At 39.3% G+C, this 19,974-nt stretch overlaps 3 protein-coding genes across 3 annotated transcripts; 1 reads left to right on the top strand and 2 right to left on the bottom strand.

Annotated features, from left to right (window-relative positions):
* The first annotated feature begins 1,189 nt into the window (after window positions 1–1,189).
* Window positions 1,190–7,901, top strand: LOC115765390 (glutathione S-transferase theta-1). The gene is made up of 4 exons (XM_030708918.1): window positions 1,190–1,522; window positions 5,535–5,821; window positions 6,593–6,728; window positions 6,813–7,901. The coding sequence occupies exons 1-4, from the start codon at window positions 1,405–1,407 to the stop codon at window positions 6,983–6,985; spliced, it is 714 nt and encodes a 237-aa protein (XP_030564778.1). The 5' UTR covers window positions 1,190–1,404; the 3' UTR covers window positions 6,986–7,901.
* Window positions 7,902–11,507: 3,606 nt separating this feature from the next.
* Window positions 11,508–15,969, bottom strand: LOC115765306. Its single transcript, XM_030708801.1, has 4 exons — window positions 15,899–15,969; window positions 13,932–14,089; window positions 13,140–13,332; window positions 11,508–13,045 (listed from the first exon to the last, which is right to left on the bottom strand). Exons 1-4 carry the CDS (start codon window positions 15,947–15,949, stop codon window positions 11,651–11,653), a joined length of 1,797 nt encoding a protein of 598 aa, XP_030564661.1. The 5' UTR covers window positions 15,950–15,969; the 3' UTR covers window positions 11,508–11,650.
* A 2,109-nt stretch (window positions 15,970–18,078) lies between these two features.
* On the bottom strand, window positions 18,079–19,612 carry LOC115765316 (vitellogenin-1). Its single transcript, XM_030708816.1, has 3 exons — window positions 19,390–19,612; window positions 18,939–19,321; window positions 18,079–18,859 (listed from the first exon to the last, which is right to left on the bottom strand). Exons 1-3 carry the CDS (start codon window positions 19,610–19,612, stop codon window positions 18,167–18,169), a joined length of 1,299 nt encoding a protein of 432 aa, XP_030564676.1. The 3' UTR covers window positions 18,079–18,166.
* Between the last annotated feature and the right edge of the window lie 362 nt (window positions 19,613–19,974).

Genomic DNA, 19,974 nt, shown 5'->3' with positions numbered 1-19,974 from the left:
ATACAAGCAAATTCTGATGTCACCAGCTTTAATTTAAGTACATACGTATACATATATATATGTATATACATATACGGCGATGCTTACGTATAAATGTATAAGTGGTTATAAAAAATATTTAAAATTGAAATTTAATTAGTTAAAATCAACTACGAAAGCAGTAAATAGGTGTACAATGTGTATGTCAAAGTAACAACTAACATAATATAGACATATTTACATTAGATATATATGTACATACATACATATACATGTATGTACGTGCACATATGTAGGTAGATGCATATGTAAACATAGCGGTATTTATTACGGATCCCATCTTTTTAAAAGCTAATCGAACTGACCCTCAATCGGCGTGGGCTGCTCAACATCGTATATTAAATGCGCAGAACATCGGCACTTCTGCCAACCAACAACAAAACGAACTCTCGACTGTGAAAACAAAAACAATAATAATTAGTATAACAGAAACAGCAACGCAACAAAATGCCAAACGAAAACAAACAAGTAAAAGTGCTCTAGTCGATAATGTCCCACTAAGAGAGATACCCTTCCCCTTGCTCTGGGTTGGCATATACACATATACACATATACATACATACATATGCGCATACAAAAACGAAGCGCACGCCGCACATTTAAACAGCGGCTGTGTTTCTTCGTTTTATAAAATATTCACTTGATCATAACTTCTGATACATCCAAAATAAATAGACACAGTTAACAAAAAAGTGAGATAAACGTTATCTGTGCTGTATTTGTGTCTGAATACCAAACCTAGTGTTCTTAGCTTTAAGAAGTATTTTTAGAAATCGGAGCCAAAAGCAGTATCAATTAAAATCGAGTATACTCCTCTTAACAATTTGGGTACAGGGTATGAAAAGCAGGCAAAGCAAGCAATCGGCGACCGGCTTCTCTTCTTTTTCATGCTTTGCAGCTACACACACACACACGACTGCGCGTCAGCAGCTGCGCCACGCATGTGTTCATTCAATAGCTGTTCCACTGCCTCTCTTGTCTACATAAAAACACTCACACAGATATGAATATTTCGAATGCTGCCGATGGCAGCGCAGGCGCAGCTCATAGACGGCAGCGACGTTGGCTTCTTTACTGCCAATGCCTTTGCGTCGCGTTTAAAATGTCGCATTCGGCGACGCTTAGAGCTCAGTCTAAAAACGGCAGTTAGAGCGATTGACCAGTCAGCTGCTAGTCCTGCTACTAAAACCAATTACAGGCGTTTGTTTTTGTTTTTGTTATTTTGTTATTTTGCTTATTCGTGTTTGGAATTCGAACTTCTGTCTTTTGTTCGCGTTTTGTGTTGCGCCAGCTTTTATCGCTGCAGAAAAAAACAAATCAGAGAATTAAATAATTAAGTTATAATTATAGGAATACAAAAACAAAATGACGCAACCGGTAAAGTTCTATTTTGATTTTTTGAATCAGTCTAGCCGATCCCTCTACATACTTTTGGAGGCATCAAAAATTCCATTCGAAGCGATACCTATTTCTATGGTCAAAGGTAAGTTGAGTACGTGCCCAAATGCTCGTCATCAGCCTTTACCAGCCCATAGACTCAAACACACACACACACACACACACACACACACACACACACACACACACACACACACACACACACACATATGCACACTCACATACATACTCAATAATCAATTCAAATACAACATATGCATGTATTATGCACTTTAGTCTATTTCTGTCTCTTTCTTAGTGAGTCTCTGATATTTTATGAGTATTTTCAAAAATTTTCCACTTGTTTGAAATTCCGCTTATCAAGTTTCCGAAGGGGAAAGTGCAAAACTTGTCTACATACATACATAAATGTGTACGTATGTAATAGACAGGTATGCACGCTTAATGTCACTTTTAAAAAGTATTGTAAGCTAATACATGATAATCTATGATAATTGAACTAGAAACATAATTTATAAAAATTGTTTCGTTGGTCATTATCATACTTGTTGTCGGAATTAAATCTCCATTAGTCTCATATTAAAAACTTTGAAACATTATTTCAGAGCGCAAAATTCAAGAGGGTATAGCTAGCTATCTTCTAAGTGCTGAAGATTATATACCCTCAGATTATGTACTCACATCCCCAATAAAAAAAATTAAGAACTTAATCAATCTTTCATGTTTAGTTTATAAGATACAGTAGTACGATGATGGTGTGACTTTGCTTGGGCGGCTTAAGAAATCACATTTTGATACAGTTCAATTTTTGTCAGATTGTTCCTATGGGAGCTAAATGATATAGTTACTCATTATTGATAAGATTTTGCAAAACGTTCAAAAAACATATAGAACTGTCAAGGCTATATCAAGTCGACTGTTGATACTGATAATGCATATAGTATATACCTTTAATGGGGTCGCAGATATCTCCTTCGATGCATAGCACACTTCGTATAAACATTTTATTAATTTATTACCTATCTATGTTCACCAGTCAACCATAATTGTGGCTTTTGGAAATAACTACTTATTTATACATGTGTACATACATATGTAGTATGTAGGTCGCCAAAAATTTATTACGCTTGGTGTGCTTACATAAATACATATGCATATATAATTTGTATATTTCAATTCAAATTAAATGTTTGCACTGCCATGATTAAATTTATTCATATACATACATATGTATATAAATATAATATATATTTGTGTACAGGTGTGCATATGTGTAGGAGTGCAAACATTCACCTCTAGCTGTACCAATATATCGGTTTATAATGCATTTCGCACCCAGCTGCAAAGTTTTCTTATGTGGCCAAAGTATGAAACGCGTTTATAAATAGAATCAGAAATATTGACACACTTGTAATAAATAAAACAAATAAAAACAAGTATAAGTACTTTACTCGGTAGAGCCGGACTAGGATATACCCTGTGCCCAGCATCGAGAAGCAAATGAAATTAGTAAGAAACGTGATTTTAAAGTTATTTATGAATATTTACTAGTTATGATTGTTTTTGATATTGGGTAACAAATTTCAAATTCATATCTGGCGTACTTTTAAAATGATGTATGAAAATGTTGTTTGCTACATTTATGTAAATATAATTCATTTGATTTCTGATAAATTGATAGATCTATTGAAAAATTATAGATATTCGACGTAAGCCTGGGTTCATAGATGTGGGCAACGATCCGAACCATAAGCCGTTAGCTGATCTACGTTTCCGTGTTGTACGTTATATAAATTGCCACAAAATCAAAATACCCTTTGTCTTAGCCATTTAAGCACAGGATATTAAACAAACAAAAATTTCTGGTTTGCTTAGCTGCATGTATGGCGCAGTAGAGATTAATCTGGCACAAAATGAAACTTTTTTTATTTGCAGAATAGTGCAAATTGCTCAAATTAATTTAAAAGATCTTCCAAGAACAATTTGTTTACCCTGAACCAATTGATAATGGTTAAGAAGAGTATGATGGTTTTGTGCAAATGTGTGCTACAGACGGATCCCTCAAAAACGTGGAACACATTTTTGTTAAAAATGTATGCTATTTTTGATCCAAAACAAAACGTATTTTTTTTTTGCTTATTTAAAAATTATTTATCTATTTATTTTTAGTTATATTTACACTCTGTTTCCATTAAAAAGGGTTAAGAAAGGGGGCATTGCTTTTTGCAAATTTATTTAACATGCACAACTAAGCATGTCGCACCTCAAAAAGTATATATACTCATGATTCAATTAATTTAGTCATGTTTAAAACTGGTAGATATCGATTTGCACAGTTTTTCCGCACCCTAGTAGATGTGACTCAAAAATTGTTACACTTTTACGCGAATATACACGAGTTCATATATCAAGTTTCAAATATCAATCTTTACGTTACGTTTATGCGGGCTTACGGACTGACTAGCAGACAGCAAGACGGAATACTCAGTTGTGGCTTCCATTTAGAGGCAAAATGTAACTAAGCTCATTGAGGTAGTACATGTGTACAGGTAGTACATGTGTACACTGTGCAAACTTAGATACTCGACTCGTGCACATGCAACCAAGTCTGCATCTGCATAAGGCTGTCTGCTCTGTAGACAAACGTCAATGCCGTGTTTCGGGGCCAGTGGCCAGTCGCCAAATAAATATCACTGGCAAAAAGTGAGCTTAAGTGGCACAACTACTTAAAAAAAGTCGTCGTTTTTGGAAACTATTGAGCTTAAAGTCCAACTGCGAGCAAGTTTGGCTGCACTTGCACTACGACAGCAAGGAAGCCGCCGGGTAAGCTCTTAGTTTATCTGCAATTTGCATGTAACAAATGCGGATGTTGGCGATCGGAAAACTCGAGATATTCATGTCTGAAGTCAAAAAGTTGTATGCTTTTAAATGCCTACTTAACTTATAAGTATATAGGTATTATAAGTATTTAGCGCATAGTTTAATGCTCGATCTAACAAAGCAACGACATTTAACCTTGACTAAGTCCATAACTAACAACCATCGCTTGGGCCATGTTTGACTTGGTTCAGTTTGGTTTTTATTTGGCAAAGCGATGCAAAACACAATGACACAGCATTTTTTCGGAAATTTGTAATACTTTTATATATAGTGCTGTTTTGTTATACCCTGAACCATTTTAGAAATGGGTATAATGGTTTTGCGCAAATGCACGTAAGAGCCAGAAGAAAGCATCTCCGACCCAATTAAATAGATATATTCTTGATCAGTATCAATAGTCGTTATCCGTTATCCGTATGTCCGCGAAGTACTAGTTCTTTTTTCGATATCGATATCATGTTTTTGAGCATATCTTAAAGCTTATAAGAGTAAGAGACACGAAATTTGGCATATAGACTCTTGTACAATATACATAGTAATATTATACATTTACATATCCCCCCAGTTCCTTCTAAAATTGAAAAAAAACCAAGTTTTAGCGGTATATTCTTTGGCTGTGGGATTTAGTCACATTCTGATTTCATAAAGATCGGACAATAAGCACCGAAGTAAATTGGGAAAGATTTTCCCACAGTGTGTGGCTAAGTGAAGAAGAAGCTGCGTATTTGGCTTGAGTGTGAGTACCTGTGCAATAGGAAGGTAAAATGCACGTGACAGCAGCTCGACGTGGGGTTTTAGTTATCTGTTAGTATTAAAGTACTCTTATTGTTATTGTATGTGTAAAAAGGTATGGTTTCGCATAGTATATAACTGGCAGAAGGGGCATGTCTGACCCCATAAAGTATTTATACTTAATCAGGCCAATGAGTTGAGTCAATTTAGCCATGTTCGGGTGTCACTCCGTCTCTGTCTGATACGATACAAGCTAGAGACTTTAAATGCTTACTTAAAACGAGTTCATCACTTTTTGTCAATAGATATCGATCTGTCTGCTACATACATTTGGTCAACATGCATCGAAGATTTTTACCCATTCAAAGGGTTTGGTGTATGGGAAAAAACAAATGCATATGTGTGTACATAAATACATATTATCGAGCCTGTGAGAAATTCAAAGTAATAATAAGTATGCTTGTTGTGTTTTCATTTTCTTTAAGGTGAACACTTAACGGGCGAGTTTCGAGACAAAGTCAATCGGTTTCGCAAGCTGCCCGCAATCACCGATCAGGGATATCAACTGTCCGAGAGCGTGGCCATCTTCCGTCATCTAGCTCGCGAGAAGCTAGTGCCCGAGCACTGGTATCCGCATCGTTATCTAGGTCGCAGCCGCATCGATGAGTATCTTGCTTGGCAGCAGTCCAATATGGCAGTGGCCTGTACCGATTATTTCCAGCAAAAATGGCTGGTGCCTTACCTGCAGAAAACACGACCTTCCGATAGTGCGGTAAGTTTAACTACTTTCCTGGTAAAAGGAAATAATGCTTTTGTGCCAGTGCATGTAACATGTTGAAGAAAGCACCTAAGTAGAGGAAAGAGACCAAGCCACACTCGTCTATCTCAGAGTCTTTAAAAGCTAGGGAGTTGAAAATTTGATTATTTGAAAACATCAAAAGCTTGCTCCATTTCAACGAAATCTATAAAAGTCGATATCAATATTCTGCTTTTTGAGCATATCTCGGAGCTTATAAGAGCTAAAGCCATCAAATTGGGTATGAGGACTATCGTTTGCTATACTCAGATCTAGACGATTCAGATCCCTCGTATCCACACAAAGTTGTTAAAACTCATTTATGAAACTATATCATTAGAAGCGGGAGCACTCTTACTTGTGGTAAATGAATGCTTAAAAGCGATCTCGAATTCTTGCATTTTCCAAATTTTTATTTCGTGATGTATAAGCTGTCAAAGTGAGTCCGATCGGACCAAAATAAACGTTAGTCCAAACAAACTTTGACATTTATTCCTGTTGAGGTTGAAATGTGAAATAAATTTGCACGAATCTATTTGAAAATGAGTTCGAATCCGATCGGATGGGAAACAGTTACAAGTGGAATAATTTAAAATCCATTCTTAGTATGCATTTTTCATGTAAGTCTTACATCGCATAAAGTTTGGGCTGTCTGTATTTCAGTCTTTCAGGATAAATAGCTATAATATATACATATATACATACAAATATATGACATATCCCAAAATTCATACATTCTATGTGCAGGTTAATGTAGCTAGCAAGCAGCTGGAGCACACACTAAATGACTTTGAGGAGCTGTTCCTGAATTCTCGAAAATTCATGTTGGGCGATAACATATCCTATGCGGATTTGAGTGCAATCTGTGAAATTGACCAGCCCAGTAAGTATTGTTTATACAAGTTCTGCTTGCCACAAATAATTCTCGCATTTACTTATTCTCTTTTGTTTCTTCTTCTTCTTGTAGAGTGCATTGGCTTCAATGCCTTCAAAAATCGAAACAAGCTGGCGCGCTGGTATGATATGGTGCGCGAAGAGTTGGGACCCTATTACAAAAATGTCCACAAAGAGTTCGAGTCCAAGTTAAAACTGAACAATGGACAGCAGCAGCTCGGCGAGGCGCACGCCCTAAAGCAATGACCAATTACCAGATATGTCTTGCATTTATTATATCTGTATATACCCTGTACACATTGAAAATGGTATGATGTTTTTGCGCAAACGTATGTACCAGGCAGAAGGAAGCATCTCCGTTCCCATAAAGTATTTAGTATAGCCATGTTTGTCTGTCTGCCTTTTTTGTCTGTTCCTATGCAAATTGGACCTCTGGTTTTCGGGCTTTCTCGATTAAACTTTGCCTCGTTCCATCATTTTTATATGTTCATATGAGAAAAATGTTCTGTTTTTTTAAAATATCCCAACCGAGCTGATTAAATTCGTGCTAACATTTAAGCGTAGTTGTTCATATAGTTCCCATAGGAATAATCAGGGGAAATAGAGTTTTAGATAGAAACATATCGTTCATCTGCAATATGTATACAAGGGTAAATATTTTTCGGCCTCCGGAAATAATTGTTTATTTTTGTTTCTTTTGATTACCTTAGTCAGAAAATTATTTAATAAAATGTTCACTAAAGACGCGGCTAACGCGTAAGTTATTATATATGTAAATACTTAGAAAATAATGTTCAAATACCATATAATATTCCGAAAAAATTAACCTAAGATGACCAAGTGTGTTTTCATACTTTCTTACAAGTAAAGTTAAAGTATAGAATTCCAAAATATATAGACACACTTTTACCACAATTTAAGAGTTGGTCTTGGAACTGAAGCTATAGAGTATCAACCTGTTTGGGCTTTTTATTCCACTGTAATTAGAGCATTGTCCAGTCGGTTGCACCCAACTGTAATGTAGTACGTGTTGCAATTTACCACATAAATTAAATTGTTTTGTTTTTATTTTTATAGTTATACTAAAATACCTTATATATTATTGTACTAAATGAGCCGCATCTTATAAGATATATGTACTCAAATTTAAATTCAAAATAAATTGCACTTTAAGCAAAGTTTATCTGCTGTTTTAATCGAATGCATTGCTTAACTCGGTTTGCGAAGTGAGAACGAGTATATTGGTTTTGTGCAATGTCCGTCATGCTGTCCGTTCGTCTGGCCACCTATTCAAATGAACGCAACGCTTTCGCCAATGTTTTGAAATCAGAGTCTTGAAACTTGTGTATTTATTTACATCCGTGCTCGACAGCGTTAAAACTGTTTGGCCTCTAATGGGCGCGCAGGCCCAAATATCTATATCTCCCACAGTTCTTCAGTGAAGCCGCCAATTCGCCCAGAAATAAAAAATCGTAAGAAAATGTATGGCAACAGCGCTCTAGAGAGGCCTTGCTCTTATTTAATATAACCCCCGAGGGCAACATCGCTTAGGGTATGCGCCAAACGCCTATCAGTACTCATTACTCAATGGAACAACATGGAGTAATAAGACTTATAAGTACTCATTAATCCATGAAACAAGATAAAAATATGGCCCTTCACTTTAGGTCCCACATGAACTCCGTTTCTGCTCTGGTCCTAAGCTCGCAGGCTCTCTCAGAGAGTGTGTGATAGCACTTAAGCATATACTCTGTGCGGCAGAGCAAGGTCAGCGATATATTCTGTATTTTATTTTCCATTGCATACATAAAATTATTAATAAATTACATTATCAATTAATTAACTAAAATTAACATTGATTTCAATAGACTACGTGGAAACCACCGGATACTCCAGATACTACCTATTTATTGTAATTGTAATTGAACGTAACTTCAGTTACCATTCGTCTGTGACAGGACAACGTAGGTTGGCATTGGTAATATATTGCCGAGGGGTACGTCGTTATCGCTGGTGAGGGTATATTTAACTTGCTGGTATTCGCGACTTTTGCGATTGTTTTTTGCCGATTGTACGACCCTACTTATTGCATCTTTATTTGTCTATTATATTATTTTTCATGTTTTTGTTTTGGTGATTATTTTCTACCGCAAACTCTATAATTTATTTTTTTTTCCTATTACATAAGTATTAATTATTCTTATTCGCTTGTAGTCAAAAGGCACTGCCGCATTGTTTGCTGTGGCTTGTATTCAGCCATATATATTTTTTAATTTCATATTATTAATTTATGTTGTATATAATTATGAATGTATTATTCTGATTCAGTGTGATTTTGCCTTATATATTTTCTGAACTCTACATCGATTAAATATTGTTCATATTACTCGTATGTACCTTAAAAAAAATAACAAAAACAAAAAAAAAAAAATATATATATATATATATATATATATATATATATATATATATATATATATATATGTATATGTATATGTATATGTATATATGTACGAGCGGGTATAGCCCGGACTTGTCCGTGGCACTTATAAAATAATTTTTTTCAAAAAGCATTGAAAATGATTTTGAAACCGATCGGATTTTAAACAAATACCTTTCATACAGCCGTTATTTTACTTTTTTTAAAAGTTCGCTCAAGAAATCTTTGAATCGCACTTGGATATGAATTTGATCGAGAAAAGTCAACCACAAAAAAGCTTTATCCCAATTTCCACCAAGGAGGAATGCATTTTTCGAAAACTGCGAACAAAGATCTTTGAAAATGAGTTTGAGGCGGATCGGAAGGTTTATAAAAAACTTTAATACAAGCGTTTATCGCTAATTAACCCCTGTTGTGGTGGTCGAATTAGCCAATTCGCTGAAACACGTTCAAATTAACTTCTTATGTAGAGCCTTGAAAATAAGTTTGAAGCAAATCGAATAAAACTTAAAACCTCCTCAACAAAAATTTGAATCGCACTCTCTACCGTGGATGCTGTGATTTTGCGAAAAATGTGAAACACGTCTGAAACTATTTTTCATATAGATCCTTGGATATGAATTTGAACGCGAAAAATATTCATTTTTAGTTGAACTATGTCGACCTGTCCATGTCCGAAATCTGTTCACCTGTATGAACGCGTCGATCTCTGAAACTACTAAAAGCAGATGCTTGACATTTGAAACATTTGAACCAAACATAGAACTAGTTTAAAAGGCAGGAGGAAGCATCTTCAACCACAGAAAGTGTATTTATTCTTGGTCAACACCAATTGATCTAGCCAAGTCCCTATGTCTGTCTATCCGTCCGTCCTTAAGAGCTCGATATTTCAAAAATTGAACGTAGGTATTCCTTGTTTCCATGCTGTCCGACCTGCTCCGTTTCCATGAAATCGATAAGAATCCATATCGAAATCCTGTTTTTTAAGCTTAGCCATCACATTTGGAATGTCGATTCGTATGCTATACGCAGATCTTGAATGTTTTAGTTTTTATACATCTCCCGACAAAATTGAAAATACAGGCATTTATAGATGTATAGTCTTTATATTTACACACATTTATACGGCATACTCATGCCCAAACGATCGGACAATAAACTCCGAAGTAAGTCACAAAAACACATTTTGTAGTGTGGTGGTAAGGAAAGAAGCAGCGCAGTCACTGCGCAGCCACAGAGTAAGTTGCACAGTTAACGGCGTGAGTGCGTGTGTGTAGAGGGAAGCAAGAATGCTTGTGAGGCGAGCTCTTGTAGGGAATCTCCAAGTAGGTCACTCCCGACTAAAGCTCTCTTACTTGCTTGAAAGCCCTAATATACAATTTTGCTTTTCAAGAACACATGTATGAAACATAGTGAATTTGCACATATGTGTATGTGTGTTTATATGTGTGTTTTTGTGTAAGTGTGTATAGAATAAAGCTGGAAGGTGTTTAAAGATACAAAGCTCGGCGAGTGGTTCAGAATATCTACTACTCGAGTGCACCCGACTAGAACACTTTTGATTTTCCTTTTTAATTCCCATATACCTTAGATTTACAATTAAGCTTGAAACATTTACAATATAGTTTGAAGCACACAAAAATTGATTTAGTCCTTTACTTGCAGAACTTAATTAATTAATACATTCATATGTACATACATATTACATAATTTCATCAATGATACATTGATGTTATAGCTGTTGCTGCATGCTTTTTGTGCAATAGGAACACGGTCGGCCTGCTTAGTTACAAGTATTAGCCAACTATTTTTTTTTGAATTGTCTACCTAATTATATAGAATAGTACGTACGAACAAATCCATTCATAAACCATTTTCAGTTGTGTATTTATTTTAGTCAATTTGCCAGAAAACACCAAAAAAAAAAAAAAAACAAGTGAGAACATTGCAATTGAAATCCCCGCTTAATCTTGTTTTCAGTCAAATGGTGTCGAGTCTTGAAGATTGTGAGTGGAAATGACGACAGCGTCGGTTATTTCACGATGTGGTTAGTAATTCCAATAACATAACATGGCCACTCCAAAATAATGAATGTAAACTTCAAAACATACAAATTTTGGCATTTTGAAGTGAAGAGAGTGGGGGACGTTGGATCAATATAAAAATTTCATAGGTAAAAATACGAATAAAAGCGACTTTATTTTAAATTTTTGTATGGTTTATACTTAGTTGAAGTTGAGATTAACAAGTGCTCTGAAGACACAACCTCTGAAAATCAATAATATTCAGAGCAAGCCTAAAAGTCTAAGATGTTTTTTGATTTAATTTTTTTTTTTTTTTTTTTTTTTTGGTATTTTTTGGCACTTTGATTTTAGGCGATCTAAGGATGACCTACTAAGCTGCAGTTTGATTAAAAGCTTACATCTATAGGTGTTTGAACTATCTCTGCCGTTTTGTGGGGGCGGCGTGTATTATTCCAATTGCTCCCCGTGCCCAGATTCGTCGATGGTATCCTCATCGTGCTCATTCAATAATGGGCTGTCATCACCCAATCGATTGGGCGGGAGTCCGCTGCCTGGCGTTGTTGGTGCCGAGCGAGATATCCAACCCTTACGGGCCACCCGTCCGCGGTTAACAAAAAAGTTAGCACCGCTGACAACGCTACTAATGGGGCTCTTGAGCACACAGCGTTGGGCAGGCGGTGGCGCCATTACTGCCATTGGTATATATAACGCCTTATTAGGCGGCTTCGACGCATAGAACTTTTTTCCTTTACTGGGAGTCGCTGATGTCGGCGTTGTTGACATCGGTGTTGATGCGGTGTGTTGCAGTGTGGCGGGTCGTGTTATTGGCCTGGACAGCGTGTGCTGCAAACGTGGCTTAGCACCACCGGTAAGCAGCAGCTGTTCGTAGCTGACGTCCGCTTGTAGCTTACTTATTTGGTCGAGTATTTCGCGCACCTCGCCGGTTGGGCTAGTAGCTTGGGGGGGAGAGCCAGGCGTGCCAATATTTGAGAGGCTACTTACTCCAGACACTGTGCTGGCTGTTGTGGGCGCCGTTACCGCTGCAGCCGCTTCCTCCGCTGACACTAACTGGCAGCAGTTTTCTAAACTGTGCAGCGGATTGGACTGTATGCAAGCATTGTTGTAAATGGCTGGTGTGCCCCCGGCTGCTAAAGCCAGGCTGCACAATGAAGATGTCTGTGTGGCCCCTCCACTTGCAGCTCCACCCACATCTGGTCCAGCCACTCCTAAGCCCGCCGCACAGCTGTTATTCACAAATATATCACTGAGGCTGCTGCGGCTGTTTACCATGTAGCGGAAATGCTGATCGCTCTGCGACTGCAGAAAGCCTCCTCCAACGCCACCGGTATGCATAAGGCCAGCCGAGTCAACGGACGACTCACCCGGCGAGAAGTGTCCGCTGTGCGAGTTATGTAACCGTGTACTATAATGCGCTGTGCCAGCGCCAAGTCCTGTATTTCTGTCCACTGCAACGGTAGCATAGTGGGCTCGTGGCTGATATTCTGGCTCTACCAGCTGGGATGCGGACCGTGGCAAGCCGTATTGCGGCGCTGCTAATTGCGAGCTAGGTGGTGGCTCTCTGTTTGCACCGTAATGTAGGCTTAGCTCAGGGCTGGCCGCTCGTGAGTAGGGTGGCGGCACCAATGTGTTGGCCTCGTTGATATTGCAAATGAAGCTGGAGCTAAGCGAGTCAACAGTGCTGGCGGCACTCAGTGAGCCCGTTGGACGCACAATGTAGTTGCGAAAATATTGCACCATCAAATAGCTGGAGCCGGCATTTCCCTTGCTATTTTCGTTGTTGCATGTAAAAACGAGCGGGTATAGATCCGGTTTCGATGCCACCTAATAAGTAAGTGAAACTCGTTTCAAATAAACACATTTAAGAAATTGACCAGGTAATTGAAAATCGGCCATCTCAAAGTATATTGAAACTTACCTCCGTGTACGGCGGGGGAGGGTGATGAAACGAATTGCAGCGACTATATTGCGGCGGTGCATAGCAGGAGCCGGCCGAATCTCCCTCGGATTGTGTATGATGCTCCGTAAAACCCCAGCCACAGAGTGTACGTCGCTTTTTCCACAACGAGTAGGCACAAAGTATGGCTAAAATGACGGCCACCACGACGCACCTAAGAGGGGAATAACATATTATTACGATTGCTGAGAGGTATACACAAATTATAAGAAGCTCTCTTACTGCTCCGTTTGCAGCTGGCGTGTCTGTATGAAAAAGCCCATAAAGGGAACAGGACCAGGCACAAGTGTAGGTGCAAGAAAAGGCGCGGTAAGAGGGCTAAGATAGTAACGGCCGGCTCCGTTCGTAATCGAATTCCAACTAAATGAGCTGCCTGTTTGCTTGGCTTTTCGGCGACGCTACATTTGATTATGTGAACAGGCGTTCGACAAGCAAAAGAGAAATTGCGGTAGGAACAGTGACAGACAGTGTCTCATTAGTTGGCAATGCCATTTGCCGCTTTCTGTCTCGTCTGGGGATCCGGGGCCGACTTGCATAAGGCGTTGTTTTGACTTGACACAACTCAGTCAGGGGCCAACTTGCTGCCAATAATAATACTCATACTCGTGTTTATATTGGCATATACCATAGCACACAATGCGAATCAGCCCCGGCAAAGTTACCTTGAACGCTTTGCAGAGCTTCTCGTCACAGGGGACTGTGACTGCAACCATGATGATGATATATATGTTATTATCTGCATTTTCTACTTACCAAAAGAACCAATGGCTGATAAAGAATAAGTTCAGTACATGCTCCGACGGTGGGGGTAGCTGTCGCGGTCCACTTTGATATGGTGGACAACAACCCTGGGTGCAGCATTCGCGTGGCAGCGAACATATGTGCCCGCCCTCGCAGAAGCGAGCCGTGACCTGCAAAGTGCAATAGAAAAGAAAGGGTAATGGAGGACAGGTTGGCTTGTGACCTTATTTGTATGCTATGAGCACTAATAACTATTAATAAACATAAGAGCTTCGAGAAAGAAAATTAGTTACTAGAATTACCAATTTCAATGTAAAATAGTCCAGAGCTAAATTACAATAGCAAAAAAAAAAAAGGAAACAAAACAAAAAACATGATAGAGTGCTCTAGTCGGGAGTGCCCGCCTAGGAGATACCCTAAACCCACCGTTGAGTTGACAAGCATTCATGCATAAGCACGCAAGTTCTTCCCTTAAGCCCAAAACGCATTGTTGATTAATTTGTGTAAATATCAATATTCCGAATATACATCCAAAAATAGTTTTTTTTTTTGATTTGGTTTGAGCGAGGGAACGTATCCAAAAAATTAAATATGGGTATGGGCATACTATACGAGAGCCTAAATACTAAATTTGGTGCCTCTTGCTAAAATAAGCTACAAGGTAGAGCCAAAAGCCAGAACAGCTATATTGATTTTTAACTTTGCAAACTTGGCACTATGAGGACCTACGTTTAAAATTGCAGGATCCCAGCATAGATATATGTATGTATACATACAATAAGTATTTATTCTTGATCAGCATCAACAGCCGACCTCATCTAAACAATGTGCCTGACTATTGGATTCAGAGCACCCAAATTCGAAATACAAGTTTCCAAATACCATACGCAGCCGAGTTTATTTCAAATTCTTGATAGTTCGCCCCGTCGAACCCCCGTGGACTGAAAAACTATAAGAGCTGTATGCACCAATCTTTGTATGTTGATGTTGGTATAATCCTCGAAATTTAATAAGAATCCATTGGATTTTAGATTTCCTATATGGACACATTTACATTTAATATTTGGGGCGAACATGAAATGAGTAACAGTCTGTAGTAAGCATCTCTGACCTCATTAAGTATATATGTACATCTTATTTATTTGTCTATCCATCTGGTCGACAGTAGGTATGCGTCGATCTCTGTAACTCAAAGAACAAATACTCGCGTATATATTTAATGCATTTCCATTTCTACAATATCATTCTGACACAAGATTTCGTAGCTTATAAAAGTTGGAAACGCAAAATTTTGTAAATGTGTTCTCGTATTGTATATACAGGCTGTGAATATTTACTTTGCTATTTTTGAAGCTAGAAAAAACACATTTCAAGGGATACAGCCAAACAAACTTGTAACGATAGCTTGGCACCATTCAAGTACACGGTAACTTCTAGTCGGGCGCAACCGACAGTGCACTTGCAGTACATCACTTTTAATACCCTGAATCCATTGAAAATGGGTTAAAAGGGTACAATGGTTGTGGCACATGGAAGCATCTTCGACGACATCAAGTGTTTACATTCCTGGTCAGCGTCAAAAGTCGAGTATGTCGAGTATGTGTAGTATGTAGCCGTGTCTGTCTGTCCGCAAACATAGCAGGTAGGCTTGAAAGTGTGCGTGTATGATTTCCTGGTGCCCGTGCACTGCGAGTTTACTTTATATCATCGATAACTTGGCCCGTGTCCATCAATTCAAAATAAGTCACGAAAGCATTTTCTTAAGCGTGGGGCTAGGGAAGAAGCAGCTCAGCCGCAATGTAAGCGGCGTTCGTGAGTATGTGCAATGTGTTTGCTTGGTGTATATGTGTGTAGAAGTTAGCCTAGTCGAGCACTCCCGACGAGAGAAATCATACGTTTTTTTTTTGATAATTTGGCAAAAGTTACGTGAACTAAGGCCACAAAATCATTGCGTTAAATGAATATGTTTGGCGACTTACTTGAACGGGCAGCCATAGTAGAATGAAAAACATTGGAAATAATCGGAGCATCGTTGAAGCATGAAACCACATGGTGGCCACACAGTTGTCCGACTGGCGCCAAATGTCGATTGGGGTGGCTTGCTTGTCTGGGGTTGTTGTGTAGCTGCAGCCTCCGTGGTTGGTCGTGTGATTTGCTTTTCTGTTTTGTTTTTCTTCGGTATTTTCGCTGCTTGATTGTTTGAGATACTTTTTTGTCTTAAGGGTTTTGGTGGCGTTTTGCTTGAAAACACACATACACACATGCACGCCCACACACACACAGGCAAAATGCACGCCAGTCGCTACATGGCAGGAAGTTTTGTTTTGTCCTTGACAGAAAATGCAATTTTTCGCTGCATACTTTAGGTCGTCGTCGAACGAGCTGCTTGCCTTTGTGCTTAGCTTTTGCCAGAGTTGTTGTGTTTATGACGTTAACTGAATAAAATATTTATTGCAACGTTATCTACTCAGCCATTAAAAAGTTGGTGTGTGTGCAACAGACAGATATGTTGCTGTGTCATCTATTTGGACAACATAGTGCTTAGTAGCAAATACGCGAACACACACGCAAATATTCTGCAAACTTTAATTTGTTTTTATTTTTTTTTCTTGTTTGATTGTGTTCATCTTAATACACACAGAAAGCCACACCATCGCGAAAATGAGAAAATTTTCTCGCTATCGTGTAACAATAGGGCCGTTTTTGTTTCTATTTCTGTTTCTGTTTCTGTCGCTTTAACTGGGCACTAACAGTATTTGTTCTCTCTGTTGTTAACAAGGCAACAATTTGAGGAGCTTGCTGTTGTTGGTAGGCAGTGTGCAGTAAACAATTACAGAATACTAAAATATTGTTGCGCACCAGGGAGCAGGTGACTGTCACTCAGAAACAGGGATGTGGAGACTGCGACAACAGTGGAGTGTCGCTGAGAAAATGAGAGCGAGCATAGAGTCGCTGTCGACGTTGAATTCGTAATCGAACTTGGAATTAAGACTTCATTGTCGATTGTATAAAATCAAGCGTAGAACGCGCACAACAACAACTGGAAATGGCTAACAAAATTAGAAACAGCGACAGGCTTGCCAAGGCAACTGGGTATGCAACCAAACTTGTATCTATTTTTATAAGGGCTGCCAACCCTTACAGCTGACAAAAGCTTTAGGTGAGCTTTAAGCTAACAATAACCCTCATTGATTAATAGGTTACTATATAGAGACGAAGAGTCACTCCGAGCTTTTAGTGCCACCTTAAGGAATTTACGCCGTACTTGGGCTTGGTCTGCAAATACAATATCAAACACAAAAACTCAAGCACATTTTCCAAAGTAAGCGACAACAAATCTGTTGAAAAACAGCAATAATGCGCTTGAAATGCGGGCATGTTTTCGTCCTTTATTTTGATCGAATGATTGTTTGTGTGCAGGGCTTCGAGTCATTGGATGATGCAAGAAACCAGAACTAAGAATGCTGTTGAGTTTGTTGCAATATTCTGTGTCTCTCTGTCGGCTAGTTTGCCATTTAAGGATGTTGCTGCAGAGCCGAGTTCCGGCGCCAATGGGTAGACAATTTGTTTGCCAGAAGGCCGTATTCAAAACGAAAGGTTACGCACACGACGCGACCACATCATATATGTACATATTGTGACGTTAGACTTTTGTTTAGTTAACATTCGTTCTATCACCATGTTAATTTCAAATACATAATAATGAAGAATTTAATTTTTAAAATTAAATTAATTTAATTTTGTAGAATTTACAAGTTTAAAAAAATATCGCTGCGCTTAGTAACAACAATCGCACGATTTTCACAAATATGTCTGTGTTGAGGCAGACATCCCAGCAACTATTTGGTACGTCGGGGCAAAGATATCTTTATTTATTGTAATAGTGTATAATGTTTTAAAGACACATGGACACAATGAGAATTTCTGGAATATGTAAACTAGGTATGGCATCTGATTGACACATTTCCACTCAGTTGATACATCATTTACAGACTCTTAATTGGACATAAAAAACACTAGAGAGTCGCCGTTCATAATTGTATTGTGAATTTTAAAAAATGGTAATCATTTTTATACAATTGGCCGTTAAAAAGAGTCAGTTTGTATAAGCCATAAATTTCGCATTTAATTTATTAAGATAAATCGCCAATTGTTGGTTCTTAACATTTAAGTTCAATATAAGAAGCGGTTGATGTTGTCTTAGCTTTGTCTAGTTTCCAGTCTACGGTGGTGGAGCTGAAAGCCTATTAAAAGTCCTTGTTGCTTTCCCAGGCATTGTGCACACCATGGTAGCTGTTCTGCTTCTGGGCAGGTGCGTTACGACCGAAGGGGCTCTTAGGATTAACCTGCAGGATGTAGTCGCCCTCGATGTCGTAGGCAGCGTCAATGCCCATGTATGCCCGCTTTCCGAATCCATCATTCTGCTTGTACTGTTTCAGCGAGTTTGCGGGAACAGCGGGGAAGCTGCGCTCATTGCCAGGGCGAACGGACTCGGCAAAGTAGCGGGTGGCACGCATGGAGGCCTCCACAACATTTTCAGCACCGGGAACACCAGCTCCCAGTCCATTGGGGTAAAAATCAACATCACCGCTGCGAATAGGCGTGCCCATGCCGTAGACGGACGTGTGGATAGCATCAACGAACTCGGCATCGCCGCGGGCCAGACCGGTAAGTGTGTAGCGGTTCTTTGCAACAATGTTGCTGGGGTCCAGACCAGTGACACGGCGCAGCTTATGGCCAGTCAAGCGGGTGAACTCGTTGGCAGCAGCGCCAGCAACATGAGCGCCTACGTTTTGGCCGATCATATGAATGGTCTCATGGGGCAATTGCAGTTCGCTGGTCAGTTCCACAATCCACTTGCCGATCTTAGCGCCGGTCTTCTCAATGTCCAACATAGCGTAGCGCTTGTAGTTGGTCAGGGTAGAGCCCAAGTCAATAACCTGTCGAAATTATTCATGTTTGTTTAGTTTGGTAAATGTTAAAGGTGTTTTGCTGTTGTGCCAAAAAGCATGTGCTTACAATAATGTCGCCGGTGTTGGTGTTGGCGTTCTTGGCCTGCTCGCTGTAGTCCTCCTCGCTGGAAGTGCGCTGACGCTTGTTGTCCTCTTCGGATTCACTGTTGTACTTTTGAGCTTGCTGTTGCTGTTGCTGCAGATTGTATCGTTGCATGTAAGCCTGGACGAGCTTGCGGGTTGCCTTTTTCACGGTCTCGCTTGTCTGAGGAAGGCCAGTAACAATGATGGTAACCTCATCCTGTCCAAAGTTCTGTTTCTGCTTTAAACGCTGGATCATTTCGCTGATTGGAGCCACGATCTTGTCACCATTGGGCTTGGGCACATAGACCTGAATATTGCTGGGCACGAAATTGGGCTCGACGTCGTGATTGATTTGCGACAAATGATCTATCGGAGATCAAGAAAGGCATATCAGCACCACAACTAAGTTTCCAGGTAAATGTTTAAATACATACACACTTGCTGTAACAGCTCAGCGCCCTTCTCTAGGGACATGTTCTCCAATCGCTCCAGGGTTAGCTCATCGACAGCGGGAATGGCCTGCAGCTCTTGCACCGACAGCCACTGCGATGGTTTCAGCGCCTGGCTAACGGTGTTGTCGTGCATGCGGGTGGTGGGGCTAGCCATGGCAGCTACAGCCAGGCAGGCCAGAAGGCTAAGCACTCTTATTGGATTCATGGTATTCTAGATTAGGCGCAACTAGGACTTCAACTACTGCAGGAACTACTATGAGCTCTCGATGTTGCTGTGAGTTGAACTGTCTTCCAGTGTTCCGGGCTCCAGATTTTATAGCATTTAAGGCCATCCACATTTTGCATTGTCAGGCAATTCGGAACTTGATTGATAACTGCAGCGTTGCAATTTTTTGGAATATTCATATAAATACGTTGCCAAACAGGCATGAGATTACCCACAAATTCGCATACATGAAACTACGCGTGCACCTACGTACATGCATACATACTTATACATGCACGTATACATATATGTAGTTTGATAGCCTTAGGCTATCAAATCATTTGTTAAACATTGTTTAATGC

Source organism: Drosophila novamexicana, unplaced genomic scaffold (assembly GCF_003285875.2).
Source record: "Drosophila novamexicana strain 15010-1031.04,08,12 unplaced genomic scaffold, DnovRS2.1 tig00000960-arrow-arrow-pilon, whole genome shotgun sequence".
In the NCBI taxonomy this organism is placed as follows: Eukaryota; Metazoa; Arthropoda; class Insecta; order Diptera; family Drosophilidae; genus Drosophila; species Drosophila novamexicana.
This window is presented reverse-complemented; position numbering and strand designations above follow the sequence as displayed.